Source organism: Sus scrofa, chromosome 15, assembly GCF_000003025.6.
Source record: "Sus scrofa isolate TJ Tabasco breed Duroc chromosome 15, Sscrofa11.1, whole genome shotgun sequence".
Lineage (NCBI taxonomy): Eukaryota > Metazoa > Chordata > Mammalia > Artiodactyla > Suidae > Sus > Sus scrofa.
In genome coordinates this window covers 15,875,551-15,893,305 of record NC_010457.5, presented here as the reverse complement: position 1 = coordinate 15,893,305, position 17,755 = coordinate 15,875,551, and the positions used below count along the sequence as shown (strand labels likewise).

The 17,755-nt window shown below is 36.1% G+C and overlaps 1 protein-coding gene across 2 annotated transcripts in view; it reads right to left on the bottom strand.

The window, feature by feature from the left end:
* DARS (aspartyl-tRNA synthetase) overlaps nt 7,600-17,755 on the bottom strand; it is a 75,210-nt gene continuing 65,054 nt past the window's right edge. For both annotated transcript variants that reach the window (XM_003133266.5, XM_021075843.1), the window contains exons 11-16: nt 15,000-15,146; nt 13,694-13,736; nt 12,356-12,436; nt 11,334-11,445; nt 10,817-10,888; nt 7,600-8,249 (exon numbers count right to left, since the gene is read on the bottom strand). In XM_003133266.5, coding sequence (XP_003133314.1) covers nt 8,158-8,249; nt 10,817-10,888; nt 11,334-11,445; nt 12,356-12,436; nt 13,694-13,736; nt 15,000-15,146 — 547 coding nt within the window. In that variant the 3' untranslated portion in view covers nt 7,600-8,157. The remainder of the gene's footprint in view (nt 8,250-10,816; nt 10,889-11,333; nt 11,446-12,355; nt 12,437-13,693; nt 13,737-14,999; nt 15,147-17,755) is intronic.

Below are 17,755 nucleotides of genomic sequence, written 5' to 3'. Positions count from 1 at the left end.
AGAGGAAAGTTTATAGCAATACAAACCCACCTCAGGAAACAAGAAAAAGCTCAAATAAACAAGCTAACTTTACATCTAAAGCAGCTAGAGAGAGAAGAATAGACAAGACCTAAAGTTAGTAGAAGGAAAGAAATCATAAAGATCAGAACAGAAATCAATGAAATAGAAATGAAGAATACCATAGAAAGATCAATGAAATGAAAAGATGGTTCTTTGAACAGATTAAAAAAAAATGGATAAACCCTTAGCCAGACTGATCAAGAAAAAAAGAGAGAGGACTCAAATCAATAAAATTAGAAATGAAAAAGGAGAAGCAAGAATGGACATCACAGAAATACAAAGGATCATAAGAGACTACCATATGCAACTATACGCCAATGAAATGGAAAACCTAGAAGAAATGGATAAATTCTTAGAAAAGTACAATCTTCCAAGACTAAACCAAGATGAAATAGAAAAGATGAATGGGCCAATCACAAGAACGGAAATTGAAACTATGATTAAAAAACTTCCAACATGGAGTTTCCATCATGGCTCAGTGGTTAACAAATCCGACCAGGAACCATGAGGCTGCAGGTACGATCCCTGGCCTTGCTCAGAGGGTTAAGGATCCAGCGTTGCTGTGAGCTGTGGTGTAGGTTGCAGATGTGGCTTGGATCCCACATTGCTGTGACAGTGGCGTAGGCCAGTGGTCACAGCTCCACTTAAACTCCTAGCCTGGGAACCTCCATATGCTGCGGGAGCTGCCCTAGAAATGACAAAAAGACAACAACAACAACAAAAACAAACTTCCAACAAACAAAAGTCCAGGACCAGATGGTTTCACAGACAAATTCTATCAAACATTTAGAGAAGAGCTACCACCTATCCTTCTGAAACTATTCCAAAAAATTGCAGAGGAAGGGATACTCCAAAACTCATGCTATGCGGCCACCATCATCCTCATACCAAAACCAGACAAAGATACCACAACAAAAGAAAAATACAGGCCCATTTCACTGATGAACATGGATGCAAGAATCCTCAACAAAATACTAGCAAACTGCATCCAACAATACATTAAAAGGATTGTACATCATGACCAAGTGGGATTTATCCCAGGGATGCAAGTTTTCTTCAATATCCTCAAATCCATCAGTGTGACACACCACGTAAACAAACTAGGATAAAAACCATATGAGCCTCTCAATAGATGTGGTAAAAGCCTTTGACAAAATCCAACACCCATTTCTCATAAAAAAACCCTTCAGAAAGTGGGCATAGCGGGAACCTACCTCAACATAATGAAGGCCATCTATGACAAACCCACAGCGAACATCATTCTCCATGGTGAAAAGCTGAAAGAATTCCCGCTGAGATCAGGAACAAGACAAGGATGTCCGCTCTCGCCACTACTCTTCAACAGTTTTGGAAGTCCTAGCCACAGCAATCAGAGAAGTAAAAGAAATAAAAGGAATCCAAATTGGAAAGGAAGGAGTAAAACTATCACTATTTGCAGATGACATGATACTATGCCTAGAGAATCCTAAAGAATCTACCAGAAAACTGTTAGAGCTCATCCATGAATTTGGCAAAGTCGGAGGATACAAAAATTAATATACAGAAATCGACAGCATTTCTATACACTAACAATGAAAGAGCTGAAAGAGAAATTAGGGAAGCAATCCCATTTACCATCACATCCAAAAGAGTAAAATACCTAGGAGTAAACCTAACTAAAGAGACAAAAGACCTGTACTCTGAAAACTACAAGACACTGATGAAAGAAATCAAAGACGACACAAATAGATGGAAAGACATACCATGCTGGTGGACTGGAAGAGTTAATATTATCAAAATGACTATACTACCTAAGGCAATCTACAGATTCAATGCAATCCCTATCAGATTACCAAGGACATTTTTCATAGAACTTGAACAAAATATTTTAAGGATTGTGTGGAAGCACCAAAGACCCAGAATAGCCAAAGACATCCTGAAAAAGAAACATAGAGCTGGAGGAATCAGGCTCCCGGACTTCACACTATACTACAAAGCAACAGTCATCAAGACTACATGGTACTGGCACAAAGACAGACATATAGATCAGTGGAACAGGATAGAAAGCCCAGAATTAAACCCACGCACCTACAGCCAACTCATCTATGACAAAGGAGGCAAGAATATACAATGGAGAAAGGACAGCTTGTTCAAGAAGTGGTGCTGGGAAGACTGGATAGCCACATGGAAAAGAATGAAATTAGAACACTCCCTAACACCATACACAAAAATAAACTCCAAACGGATTAAAGACCTAGATATAAGACCAGACACTATAAAACTCTGAGAGGAAAATCTAGGCCAAACACTCTCTGACATAAACAACAGCAACATCTTCTCAGATCCATCTCTTAGAGTACTGACAGTGAAAACAAAAGTAAACAAATGGGACCTAGTCAAACTTAAAAGTTTCTGTACAGCAAAGGAAACCCTAAACAACACAAAAAGACAACCCACAGAATGGGAGAACATCTTTGCAAATCAATCAACTGACAAGGGATTAATCTCCAAAATTTATAAACACTTTCTGCGGCTCCATACCAAAAAAACAAACAACCCCCATCAAAACATGGGCAGAAGAGCTAAACAGACAATTCTCCAAAGAAGACATTTGGATGGCCAAAAAACACATGAAAAGATGTTCAATATCACTCATCATTAGAGAAATGCAAATCAAAACCACGATGAAGTACCACCTTACACCAGCCCGAATGGCCATCATCCGAAAGTCTTACAAACAACAAGTGCTGGAGAGGGCGTAGAGAACAAGGAACGCTATTACACTGCTGGTGGGATTGTAAATTGGTGCAACCACTGTGGAAAACACTATGGGGATTGCTCAGAAAACTAAACATAGAACTACCATTTGATCCAGCAATCCCACTCCTGGGCATCTATCCAGAGAAAACCATGGCTCCCAAAGACACGTACTCCGATGTTCACTGCAGCACTATTTGCAATAGCCAAGTCATGGAAACAACCTAAATGTCCATTGACAGAGGAGTGGATCGAGAAGATGTGGTACATATACACAGTGGAATATTAGCCATTAAAAGGAATGAAATACCGGCATCTTTAGCAACATGGATGGACCTATAAATTATCATGCTAAGTGAAGTCAGCCATACAATGAGACACCAACATCAAATGCTTTCACTGACATGTGGAATCTGAAAAAAGGACAGACGGAACTTCTTTGCAGAACAGATACTGACTCACAGACATTGAAAAACTTATGGTTTCCTGAGGAGACAGTTTGGGGGGTGGAGGTTGTGGGATGGAAATCCTATAAAATTGGATTGTGATGATCATTGTACAACTACAAATGTAATAAATTCATTGAGTAATAAAAAAACAATAAAACTGGATGGTGTTTATATGTACATCAACTGGTGAAGAAACAAGCAAATTATGGCATATCCATTCTATGGAATATTACTGATCAATAAAAACACATTCTATTAATACATGCAACGGCATGGATGAATCTCAAAACATTAAGCTTAAGAAAGAAATCAATTTGTTCTCGTCGTTGCTCAGCCGTTAACATAACTGAATCATATCCATGAGGATGTGAGTTCGACCCCTGGCCTCACTCAGTGGGCTAAGGATCCAGTATTGCTGTGAGCTGTAGTGCACGTCGCAGATTTGGCTTGGATCCCGAGTTGCTGTTGCTGTGGCAAAGGCCAACTGGTGTAGTTCAGATTCAACCACTAGCCTGGGAACCTCCATATACCCCAAGTGTAGCCCCAAAAAAACAAACAAAAAAAAAAAAAAAAAAGAAAAAGAAGCAGTCAAGACTATACACTGTTCTATTATATCAGTTCTTGAAAATGCAACATAATAGTGACAAAAGTAGACCTTTTGCCAGAGGTTGAAAATGTCTATGAAGATGCACTCTGGAACTTTCTAGGGCAATGGAAGTGGTTTCTGCTTTGATTATGGTGGAAGTTACTGACTATATAAAATTACCAAAATTCATCCAACTACACACTTAAGATGAATGGATTTTGTTGTATATATTAGCAAGTTGAATTCAGGAGTACATACACAAAATACATCATGATCAAGTAGTATTTACTCCAGAAAAATATCAAGAATTTCTATTACTGTCATCTATCATATTCAAAACTAAAAGGAAAAAAAAATTGCAGCAAATACAGAAAAAGTGCTTGACAAATTCAAGCCATTCTTAACAAAAACTCAACAAATGGAACCTTCATTAACCTGATAAACAGCTTCTTTTATATACTCATAGCAAATAACACACTTAATCTTGACACTTTAATTAAAATTAAGTCAGAAACAAGAAAAGCATGCCCCCACCACTGCTTTTATTCAATATTTTACTGAAGAGGAGTTCCCACTGTGACACAGCAGAAATGAATCCAACTAGAAACCATGAGATTGCAGGTTCGATCTCTGGCCTCGCTCAGTGAGTTAAGGATTGAGCATTGCCATTAAACGTGGTGTAGGTGCAGATGTGGCTTGGATCCTGAGTTGCCATGGCTGTGGTGTAGGCAGCTGTAGCTCTGATTTGACTCCTAGCTTGGGAACCTCCATATGCTGCGGGTGCAGCCCTAAAAAGCAAAAAAAAAAAAAAAAAAAAAATCTACTGAAGGAAGTAAGTAATACAATAAGTAAATATGACATAAGAACTAGGAGTTCCCACTGTGGTGCAGTGGAAATGAATCAGACTGGTATCCATGAGAATGTGTGTTTGATCCATGGACTTGCTGAGAGGGTCAGGGATGTGGCATTGCCATGAGCTTCGACTGCAGATGAAGCTCGGATCCCCAGCTGCTGTGGCTGTGGTGTAGACTGGCAGATAAAGCTCCGATTCAACTCCTAGCCTGGAAATTACATATGCCTTGGGTTCGGCCCTAAAAAAAAAGATAGGAAAAGGTAAGACTCTTCTTTATTTGCCAGACACTATTCTATGAGCCAAGCACTGTTCCATGTGTTTCAGCTTTTTAAATTTCACAATAGTCTCATTAAGATAGAATTATGCAAATTGAGGATAAGCAAATTACTCAAGGTTATATAGTTGGTAAATAGCAAAATCAAGATTTGAATCCAGGTAGCAGAGCCACAGAATCCACACTTTTTTTTTTTTTAATGGCCAAACGCATAGCATATGGAAGTTTCTGGGCCAGGGATTGAATCTGAGCCTCAGTGACTTATGCCACAGTTACGGCAACAATGGTTTCTTTAATCCACTGTGCTGGGCCAAGGATCAAAACTGTGCCTCAGCAGTGACCCTAGCTGCTGCAGTTGGACTCTTAACCCTCTGCACCACAGTGGGAACTCTATACTTTTTACTATTATGCTAGTCTTTCTCACGTGTCTGTTTACCTTGAAAATACAAGATGTCTGGAGTTCCCATTGTGGTGCAGTGGAAACAAATCCAAGTGAGGTTGCAGGTTCAATCCCTGGCCTTGCTCAGTGGGTTAAGGATCCAGCGTCTGTAAGCTATCGTGTAGGTCGAAGACATGGCTCAGATCTGGAGTTGCTATGGCTGTGGCATAGGCCTGTAGCTATAGCTGCAATTCAACCCCTAACCTGGGACCCTCCATATGCCATGTGTATAGTCTTAAAAAATTGAAAAAAAAAAACAAAAAAACAAAAAAACAAAAAAAAAACTCACCACCACCAACAAAAAAGAAAATACAAGATACTTAATCGAAACTTTAGAAGTAATAAGAATTCAGGAATGTTGCTGCATAAAAAAAGTAATAAATAAAAACTGATAATTGATAGCCTCTCAACAGGTTAAGAACCTAAGGCAAGATCTGTGAGGATGTGGGTTTGATCCCTGGCCTCACTCAATGGTTTAAGGATCTGATGTTGCTGTGAGCTGTTGTGTAGGTTGCAGACACAGCTTGGATCCCGAGTTGCTATGGCTGTGGTGTAGGCTAGTAGCTGTGGCTGTGATTCGACCCCTAGCCTGGGAACTTCCGTATGTCTTTAAAAAAAAAAAAAAAAAAGGCCAAAAAAAGAGAAATATTTAGTTAAAATATAAAAACTTGGAAAAACTTGCAAAAGAATAAACACCCAATTTATATAGTAGTTAACACTATGGTAGGAAGGAATAGGAACAGGGTACACACAATATATTTTCCCTAAAAAAGAAAAATATTTGAAGCAAATATGGCAATGTTAAGATTTGATAAACCCTGGTGGCAAGTACACGGGTGTCCTTTATATCATGGTTCTATTTGGTTGGCCTGCTTGAAATACTTAATAATAAAAATAATTAAATAAAAAATTACATCATTCTAAGACTTTAAACAAACCATTTATTTTGAAAGAAGCTATAATTCTCTGTACTTCAGAATAGCTCCAGGGCTATTATTATCATACTATTTTGGGGTTTGGAGATTATGCAATACAGAAAAAAACAGTAGTCTATTTTATTCTTGGTGTGGCTTAAATGTTTTTAACTATTTTGGGGTACCTACCAAACTCAAGATACTTGGGAAGGTTATGAAAGAAAGATAAAAATTAAGTCTCTACACTTAAAAGACCTCATAATCTAGATGGTAACATAATTAACTTTCAAAAATAATGGGCAGATGTTCTTGATCCACAGGTAATGTCCTACCTTTCTGACCCTCTTTCTTTGCTGTATTGTTTTTCCTTTTCCTGTAAGGAAAAATATTTGCATTACATTGTTTTGTTCCTGACCATTACATGTGGAGCACCATAAAATTAACATGAACATCAACATATTTAATAATTGAGAGGTAAAGTGTTTCTAACTGTAATTCTTTTTTTTTTTTTTTTTTGTCTTTTTGGCATTACTTGGGCCGCTTTCACAGCATATGGAGGTTCTCAGGCTAGGGGTCTAATTGGAGCTGTAGCCACCGGCCTACGCCAGAGCCACAGCAACTCGGGATCCGAGCCAAGTCTGTGACCTGCACCACAGCTCACGGCAATGCCGGATCCTCAACCCACTGAGCAAGGCCAGGGATCGAACTCACAATCTCATGGTTCCTAGTTGGATTCCTTAACCACTGCGCCACAACAGCAACTCCCTAACTGTAATTCTTACATAAAAATTTATTTCGGGGAGGGAAACAGGAGTGCATTTTAGTGACTTCACTAAATACTAGTACCAGTTAAAAACAAAAAGAGAAAATTATGGAGTTCCCGTTAAGGGCCCAACATTGTCTCTGTGAGGATGCGGGTTTGATCCTTGGCCTGGCTCAGTGGCTTAAGAATCTGGTGTTGCTGTGGCTGTGGTGCAGGTGTAGCTCCGATTAAGACGGCTGGCCTGGGAACTTCCATATACCACAGGTGCAGCCACAACAACAACAACAACAAAATTCTGCAGTGTTTCATAATCTATGTAAAATAAACAATTAAGCAACCCAAGCTGTCAGCTTTAAGAACTTTCTGAACTTATACCTTAGTATGAATACATGTTATGAATATATCAGTTTTCATTTGCTCTTCGGCATTTACATAAACTGTTTGTCAATTTTTTCTTTTCCCAAATTATAAATGCCAAGAACAGTTGTAAAATCATACTGCCATGAAGTTGCACAGAGACTATAATTAGTTTTAAAATTTTATTGAAATTCAGGTTCAGAATTAAACAATTTAATACAGTATATTATTTTCTAACCAGTATTCACACCTGCTTTACATGATTCCTAGGCACTATTTTTAAAATTGATTATTTGCTGCCTAATTTTCCATGATATGCCAATTATACACTCATTAAAATCTCAGATATTTCTCCAAAATTGTTCTATCTCAATGTCAGAATTAAAAAAAAGACCAAATATTGAAAATTTAATATATGAATATTGTAGCCACTGTAATATAGAAAAGAAAATTTATACAATATTATCTGTTTAAAACTGTTAACATTTATTGTGGTAATGCAATATGAACTTTTAACAGTATGAATTTTTCATTAAAATGTTCAACCATTTCCTACTGAAGCATGTCCAAGGTTATAAAAATCTTCTCTTTTAGTGACCTATACTGAATGAATCCAAAGGTAATTGTGGCACTTTAGATAAGACATTTATTCTATTGCATATTTTGAGTTATCTAAGGTACAGCCTGATCAATAGCAGGTTACTGGAAAGAATACAAAGCAACACTTTAAGGAGTGAGTCTTTTGGGATCACGGGGAAACATTGAGGTCTGACGAACATTGTGCAAGCCCAAAAACAGCATAGTTACTCGCTCCAACCCTAAGGAAAACAAAATAATTATTAATTCATTTTTTGAAAACCTCTCGGGGTCTTAACTTATTGAAAACTATCAAAATAATATCACTGATCAACAAAATACTTTTCTTTGTTAGGAAGGAATATAACTTCTATTAAACATGGTGTTTCCTAGCATAAAAGATTCTGTAACACAGTACTATACTAAATGTTTTGAGTGCAGAAGAGTCTTACTTTGATATGTGACTTAAATACTATATACTTAAGCAATGAGATCCTGCTGTATAGCACTGGGAACTATATCTAGTCACTTGCGATGGAGCATGACAATGTGAGAAAAAAGAATGTATACATGTATGTGTAACTGGGTCCACCTTGCTGTACAATAGAAAATTGACAGAACACTGTAAACCAGCTATAATGGGAAAAAATTAAAATCATTTAAAAAATTACTATATTACTGACAAGAATGAAGAAAAGTACCACCTAAGAAGCAGAGCAAAAGTAGCAAATGAAACTTTTTCTTTTTTCTTTTTAGGGCCACCCCTATGGCATATGGAAGTTCCCAGGCTAGAGGTCGAATCTTAGCTGCAACTGCCGGCCTATGCCACAGCCATAGCTACTCAGGATCCAAGCCTCATCTGCAACCTACACCACAGCTTGTGGCAGTGCTGGATGGATCCTTAACCCATTGAGTGAGTCCAGGGATCGAACCCACATCTTCATGGATACTAGTTGCGTTCATAACTTACTGAGCCAAAACAGGAACTCCTGCAAGTGAAAATTTTTGGGTGTAATTTGTTTTCTATTTCACTGAAGTTGCAGCGGGACAATACGTCACACAAAGAAGGCACAGTCAAAGGACATTTTTATATAGCAACAACTTTGAAGTTTAACGGAATATATTTAACATCTAAAACAGTACTAAATAGAAGAATTAATATTTGTATTGTTTTTCCTTACTAAAAATTTGAACCTTGTATTATAGTAACCTAACATTACCCCCCCCCCCCAAAAAAAAAAAAAAAAAAACACTATATCCCATCTTCCTCTCAAATGTTACTTATCCAAAATAGGCAGTATTAGGAGTTCCCACTGTGGCGCAACAGAATCGACACTGTCTCTAGAGTACTGGGATTCAGGTTTGATCCCCAACTTGGCATACTGGGCTCAGTATCTGGCTGCGGTATAGGTGCCACAGCTATGGTGTAGTTGCAACTATGGCTTGGATCTGATCCCTGGCCAGGGAACATCCATATACTGCAGGGCAGCCAAAAAAAAATAGGTAGTATTTTGACAATCACTGAAGTGTCCTTCATAAGCAATATTTACATTGTCAATTAGTCACAAAAGTTTGTAGAATATCATGCAAAAGGCACATTATTCACAATATTCTAAGAGAAAATAATTACAAATTTCCAATTAAAACTTAAACTATGTATATATTCAATGTAGCATTGTTTATAATAAAAAAAGCCTGGTAATAGCCAACATGTCTGCTAATAGGAAGCTGGTTAATAATGCATCCTTTTAATGGATTCTATGTAGTGATAGGAAAAAGAATGAAAAAGTTCTTTAAGTATTGATAAGTACTGACACTGCAAGGTACTGAATGGTTTACACTATACACTAAAATTTGTCTAAAAAATATATTTAAAAAGGGATATGTAGTTTTGCATATGCAAAGGTCATCTTTGCTAAGGTCAAGAGAAAACTAGAAACAATAGTTTTCTCTAGGGAGGTGGATGTACATTCTTCTGCACACTCAGAATTTGAAATTTTTATAAGTGTATTACCTGTTCATCAAAAAACTCCAAACAGGAGTTCCCATCGTGGCTCAGTATTAACGAATCTGACTAGGAACCATGAGGTTGCGGGTTCGATCCCTGGTCCTGCTCAGTGGGTTAAAGATCCAGCGTTGCCATGAGCTGTGGTGTAGGTCACCTACGCAGCTGAGTTGCTGTGGCTCTGGCGTAGGCTGGCGGCCACAGCTCCGAAAAGACCCCTAGCCTTGGAACCTCCATATGTCACAGGTGTGGCCCTAAAAAGACAAAAGACAAAAAACAAACAACCCCCCCCCCGCCCAAAAAAAACCCCCAAAACTCCAAACAAATAAAAACTTCACAAAACTATAAATTCAGAATGCTTTTTAAGAGTTTTTTACATGGACATCTAAAAGTTGAGTTAATTAAATATTTAGTCATTTTAAATCACAGAACAATATTTTACATAAACTAGAGAAGTGGTCCTAAAAGTCAATGAAGTGTTACATTTCAACAAAAACATTTAGCAGCAATCTGACATAAGTGAAGGGAGAACTTTAATTTGGACTAAGTTAAATGAACTCATGAATATAGAAAGTTAACATATTCAAAATTAAACTTTCATTTAGTCATAACTCACTTTAAAAAAATTCTTATAATTCAAGTTTGTATTAACTTAGCACATACGGACTTATTTATAAGCAATAACAATATACGAAATTTACTTTTTAGAATCTAGTACTTAAGAAATTTAGTCAAAACTGAATGCGCACTTTGCCAAATGAAATCTGGGTTAGAAATATTGCCATAATATTAAAGGAATATTACCAATGCCTCCACCAGCATGAGGAGGGGCTCCAAAACGGAAGGAATCAATGTATGCTTTAATTTTCTCCAAATCTACAAAACAAACATGAAACAAAGAAATACAATTTTCATCTTATTACCTTAAAAAGTTGTAAACCCAATTACTGAACAATGAAGGTTAAAACAAATGATTGTGTTTCTGAAAAGTCTTTAAAACATTGTTTTTAGAATTTACATGACTCTCAGAGTTCCCTTCGTGGCTCAGTGGAAACGAATCTGACCAGCATCCATGAGGACGCAGGTTTATACTTGGCCTTGCTCAGTGGATTAAGGATCTAGCATTGCCATGAGCTGTGGTGTAGGTCACAGACATGACTTGGAACTGGTGTTGCTGTGGCTATGGTGTAGACTGGCAGCTACAGCTCGAATTTCACCCCCAACTTGGGAACCTCCATATGTCGCGTGTGGCCCTAAAAAAGATAAAAACACACAAACAAACAAACAAAAAAACACAACCTCCGAAATATAAGTTGCTTACCAATTCCATGATGTAAGGCTCTCTCTGTTAGCAGCTGAGGATCATGTATTCTTTGAGCTCCTGAGAGTATTTCTTCTCCCCTCATGAACATATCATAAGAGTTGGACTGTTTCTGCAGGAAAAACACAAAATACCACTCTGGAGTTCCTGTTGTGGCTCAGTGGAAATCCGACTAGTAACCATGAGGTTGCAGGTTTGACCCCTGGCCTCACTCAGTGGGTTAAGGACCAGTGTTGCTGTGAGCTGTGGTGCAGGTTTGATCCCTGGCCCCAGAATTTCAGAATGCCATGGGTGTGGCAAAATGAACAAACAAACAATCAAAAAACAAACAAATAAAAACCCTCCAAGTGATTCTGATGTCCATTAAAGTTTGGGAACCAGGGCAAAGGAAAAACCCCAAAAGGCCACAAGATATTATTTAGATTAACTACCAAGACAAAATGTGAACTCTTAGTTCAAGTGCAATGATAAAATGATTTGGTAGTTTTCAAATCTATTAATGCTACTTATTATTTGTATGGTGTTTCTTCCTCATATCTTTAAAAATGACATGTGAGGAGTTCCCGTCATGGCTCAGTGGTTAACAAATCCGAGGAGGAACCATGAGGTTTTGGGTTCAATCCCTGACCTTGCTCAGTGGGTTAAGGATCTGGCGTTGACATGAGCTGTGGTGTAGGTTGCACACAGCTGGCATAGGCCAGTGGCTACAGCTCCGATTCAACCCCTAGCCTGGGAACCTCCATATGCTGTGGGAGCAGACCAAGGAATGGCAAAAAAAAAAAAAAAAAAAAAAGACATGTGAAAATGATTTTTTAATATAGGTTTTGGGGACTAATTTGCTAGAATATTAAAACTTCACAATATTATTCTGACTTGAATTGACAGAAACTAGTAGTAATACATGTAACAATATGTTCATCAAAACTGCAAGTTACTATGAAAATCATTATTCCCATTGTACAACTGACATGGTGACAATAAAGATATCCCCAAAACAGGTTATTTAAAATCAAATTACTTACAGGATTTCTTGGGTCAGGCATGGTATAGAAAGGTCTTACAGCCAATGGGTATTTATCAAGAATATAAAAATCTGTATCATACTATAAAAAGAATAAATGATTAAAACAGATTTTTAAAAAGTTTAATGAAAGTGAAAAGGCAAACATTTTAGTGATTATCTTTTTTATACATAAGTTTTGTTCTTCAAAATTACTATAATTACACTCTATATGAAATAACAAGTTTCTTAGTAACATTTGTATCTTATAGCTTTTTGCTATGATGTTATAAATTCTTCCAATATACTTAATTCTTATGAGGTGATGACTATTCATAATTCAAATATGCATTCTTCTTTTTTTTTTTTTTTTTTTGGACATGTAATCTTTTTCCAATTTCTCCCCCAAAGAAAATTATGGTGTGATAAACTTGATTTTCATTTTTTTTTTCACTGCAATTAGAGCTCAGTTTTTTAGATGCATTTTATAACTGCTTTTGCTAAATTATTCTAAATCTCATTGGGTTTTAGAAAAACTACACTGAATCTGTAAAGTATTTTGGGAAAAACTGGTATCCTTTACTATACCAATCTACAAAAAACCTTATTTCTCCAATAATTTAAATTTTCTTTTAGATACCTAAAGTAAATTTGGTAGTTTTCCTCAAGTGAAAACTAAAATTGAAATAAAATAACATTAACATGAAATTATGACATTTTTATTAGAATATTTACTATGTGGCCTACATTTACTTAAAAAGAAACCAATCACATTTTAACTATTTCAATGTTAAACATATTTCCTAAAAGCAGAGAACTGAGGCAATGTCAAAAGAGCTGAAAATTAGAATCAGCCCTACTGAAACAGCATTTTAAAGGTAAAAACTCTGTACTGCGCAGTTTCACCAAGTTAGTTCCCCAGTCACTTGAATAGTTTTCAGTGCAACCAGCAGGAGGAGCTCAAGGATTGTTTTCATTCAATAACACAATTCTTTTAATTTCTTTAAAGATCACACTAAGTTTAGCTTTCCTCTTGCTGGAGTTTTGGGAAATGAGATAGGAAAGTAGCTTTCACAAAAGAGGCAGGAAGGAAATTCATTCACCCTCTAGTCCCAAGGGTACGCAGGGAAGACCACTTCTAAATAATTTCAAATCATCTTGAGGTCCTTTCTAACTAAACTATCAGACCTAGAAATCACTTTTAAAGATACCTCAGTACAACTTAATACAAAAATCAAATACTGAGTTAATCAAACACTAAGCTAATTTTTAAAAATACTGTCCCCCTTGCAAATATTCTTCAGTACCAACATATATTTCAGATTTAGAAAAAGAAATTCAGCATGAATAGTAGTCCTACCTTTTCCTTTACCAAACGACCCAACAGTTTTTCATTTGGTGTACTGAAAAAGAAACAGGAAATCAAGTGTTTGAAGATCAAACAGCAACTTCAAAAAGTTTTAAGTTGGGGAGTTCCTGTCATGGCTCAGTAGTTAGCGAATCTGACTAGGAACCATGGGGTTGCTGGTTCGATCCCTGGCCTCGATCAGTGTGTTAAGGATCTGGTGTTACTGTGAGCTGCGGCTGGCTGCTACAGCTCCGAGAACCTCCATATGCCACAGGTCCAGCCCTAAAAAAAGAAAAGAAAAAAAGAAAATGGTCTTATCTTTTTGTTACTCTTTATCAAAAATAATGTCTATCTTAAAGTAATTATAGAATTTATGGTTTTCCTTAAAATGTCATCTAGCGATGTATGGATATTTAAAACAATATATATGTATACACACACAGATGTGTATGTTAAATAAAAGTAGGAGTTTCCATCATGGCTCAGTGGAAACTAATCTGACTAGCATTTATGAGGATGCAAGTCTGATCCCTGGTTAAAGATCTGGAGTTGCCGTGAGATGTGGTATATAGGCTGGCAGCTACAGCTCCGATTTGACCCCTAGCCTGGGAACCTCCATATGCTGCGGGTATGGCCCTAAAAAAAAGGAAAAAAAAGAAAAAAAGGGAAAAAAATTAAAGCAAATGAAATGTTTTTAGGGAAAAACTTTTAAAAAATCTTAAAAAATAACAATAATCATCTCTTCCTACATTGATATGAATTGTTTGCTTAAATAGTTTAACTTAAGAACCCTTGAATAAAATATAAGTAGCTAACTTCCAATCTTCATCAAACTGCACAATTCATTTCAAAATTACTAAACCATTTGATCTGAATTTAGATAACATAACATAGTATGTTGAATAGAGAACAGTGACTTCTAGAGATTTTAAAAGTTTTATACTGTAATCCTGTATGAGAATAGATTTAGACTGCTGTCTAGCCTCTCTTAGCACCACTGATTTAGAAAGAGAGGTAACATATTAGATGATAAAATCACAGGCAAAAAGGACTATATTCTTTAAAACATTACGAATATGGGGAAAGGATTTGGAGAAAACGGTGTTCATAAACAAAAATATTGAAGCTTTGGCAAACCATATTAAATGATATTTTATTTCAGATCACAACTGAATGAAATAGCATTCTACTATACATACCAAAGTTAACAAACTGAAGTTCATCAATGGGGTGAAAAAATACCATTCATTAATATATCCATTCTTTCATATCTTAAATCTAATTACTAAAGTTTTAAAAATCACAAAGACAAACAAACCTTAGGTCTTCTTCATCTCCCATTTCAATTCCTGCTTCCCTAAGCATAGCCAGTGCTTCACAATACTCTAGTCTTAAAGTTGGCTCCAAAAATTTGAACGGCTCACAGGGGAACTGTTTATTCACCATCTGAATTTCAGTTTGAAACCTATTGTACAATGATGAAGAGTCAGTAAAAATTTGTGAAATAAATGTTTTCCCCAAGAGGTCACTGTGTCAATACATACATTAAAACCACAAAAAAATTTTTTTCAGCTACTACTGATTAAACAGGGAACATACAGTTAAAACAAACAAACAAACAAACAAAAAAAACAAAGAACGAACATTTTAAATATTATATAAGAGTCACTATATATGCAATGATGAGGAAGAGGCAATCTGGGCAGACTCCGCAGTGGAAACGAGCCCCTTTTCCAGCTGATTCCACTCATCGGCACAGACCTCTCCTAGCTATCTAAAGGGCCCTGTACTCAAGCAGCCAGTTGACATGGACCCAAGAGCCCACTGTACATCCTTAGTTGCATGGTTTCACTGATAACAATTTTTTTTTTCACTGATAGCACTTTTGAATTCAGAGATAACTCAAAAAGAAATGCTTTAGAGCAAAACTGTGAAATCAGCCTCAGTGAAGAAACTGCCTCAAGGACTTTTGGGCCCTTTAGTAGCAGTGACAGCAGCTAAGAAAAACTGTCACCTGTTTATGTCACATAAAATCATTCTTTGAATCGGTATATGCACCAGAAAAAAAAGTGTTACCAAGAAGTTATTTGTTAAAAAACAGAATGCAAATATTTAAAAACATTTAACACCATTTCTAAATTTCATATTTGTCACCACAGTGGCATTAAAGGATGAAAAACTTTCTTTATACTCATATCAGCTAACATTGTTAGAAACATGTTTAATGTTAGAGACATTAAAAAATTTGACTTTTCACTCCTTTAAGGATACCTGTCATCATCAAGGAAGACCAAATTAATGAATACTTGTCTTATTTTCCCCCTTTCCCATTATACTATAAATTTGTTTAGGAGAATGCCCATTTCCTTCCCATTTTAATAATCACTATAGTATACTGTCTACCTTCTAAACAGTAGGCACAAGACAAATGTTTACTGCACTAAACTGCCACTGTAGAGGATAGTAAGATGCAGCAAGAAGACCTAACTATTGTAAATATACATGCACCCAACATAGAAGCACCTAAATATGTAAAGCAAATTTCAACAAACATAAGGGAGAAACTGACACTAACACAGTAGCAGTAGGAGACTTTGACACCCCACTCACATCAACAGACAAATTATCCAAACAGAAAATCAGTAAGGAAACACTGACCTTAAAGGATACATTACACCAAATGGACCACATGGAACATTCTCCAGACTAGAGCACATGTTAGGTCACAAAATAAGTCAAGCATCTTTTCCCACCACACATGAGACTAGAAATCAACTACGAGAACAAAAAACCACTAACACACAGAGGCTAAATAGTATGGTTCTAAATAACCAATGGGTTACAGATGATATCAAAGAGAAAATAAAAGAAATACCTGATGACAAATGAATATGAAAATACATCAATCCAAAATCTATTTGATGCAGGGAAAGCAGTTCTAAGAGGGAAGTTTATATCAATATAAGCCTATCTCAGGAAATAAGAAAAATCTCAAACAACCTAAGCTTACACCTAAATAATTTATAAAAAAAAAAACACAAAACAAAACCCAAGGCTACTAAAAGGAAAAAAATAAGTGAAATACATGACATAGAGACTGCAAAAAAAAAAAGGAAAAATCAATGAAACTCAAAGATGGTTTTTTGAAAAGATAAAACTGATAAAATGTTAGCCAGATTCATCAAGAAAAAAGAGAATACAAATCAGTATCATCAGAAATGAAAAAAGAGAAGTTACAATTGACACCACAGAAATACAAACACCAAAGGATCAAAAGAAATTACTATGAATAGTTATATACCAATAAAATGGACAACCTAGAAGAAATAGAAAAATTCCTAGAAATGTAAAAATCTCTTAAGACTGAATCAGGGATAAAAAAGAAAATGTGAACAAACCAATTAACAGTAACAATATTGCATCAGTAATTTTAAAAACTCCCAATAAATAAAAGTCCAAGACCAGATGGCTTCACAGATGAATTCTACCAAATATTTAAATAATTACACGAATACTTCTCAACCTATTCAAAAAAATTCCAGAGGAAGGAACACTTCTGAATTCATTCCATAAGGTCAGCAATGTTACTGATACCAAAACCAGACAAAAAGAAAGAAGGAAAACTATATGCCAGTATCCCTGATGACTAATCAGATGCAAAAATCCTTAAAAAAATATTGGCAAACTGAAATCAACAATATATTAAAAAGATCATACACCATGATCAGGTGGGATTTACCCCAGGAATGCAAAGATGATTCAACATCTGCAAATCAATCCATGTGATATACCACATTAACAAAATGAGGAATAAAATAAATCATAATTTCAACAGATACAAGAAAGCTTTTGAGAAAATTCAATATCCATTTATGATAAACATTTTAAAAAATGCAGGTATAGAGGGAACATACCTCAATATAATAAAGGCCATAACGACAAGCCCATAGCTAGTATCATAATCAAAAGTGAAAAGCTAAAAGTATTTTCTTTAAGATCAGGAACAAGATAAGGGTGCCCACTTTGCCACTTTCATTCAACATATAATTGGAAGTTCTAGCCACCACAGCAATC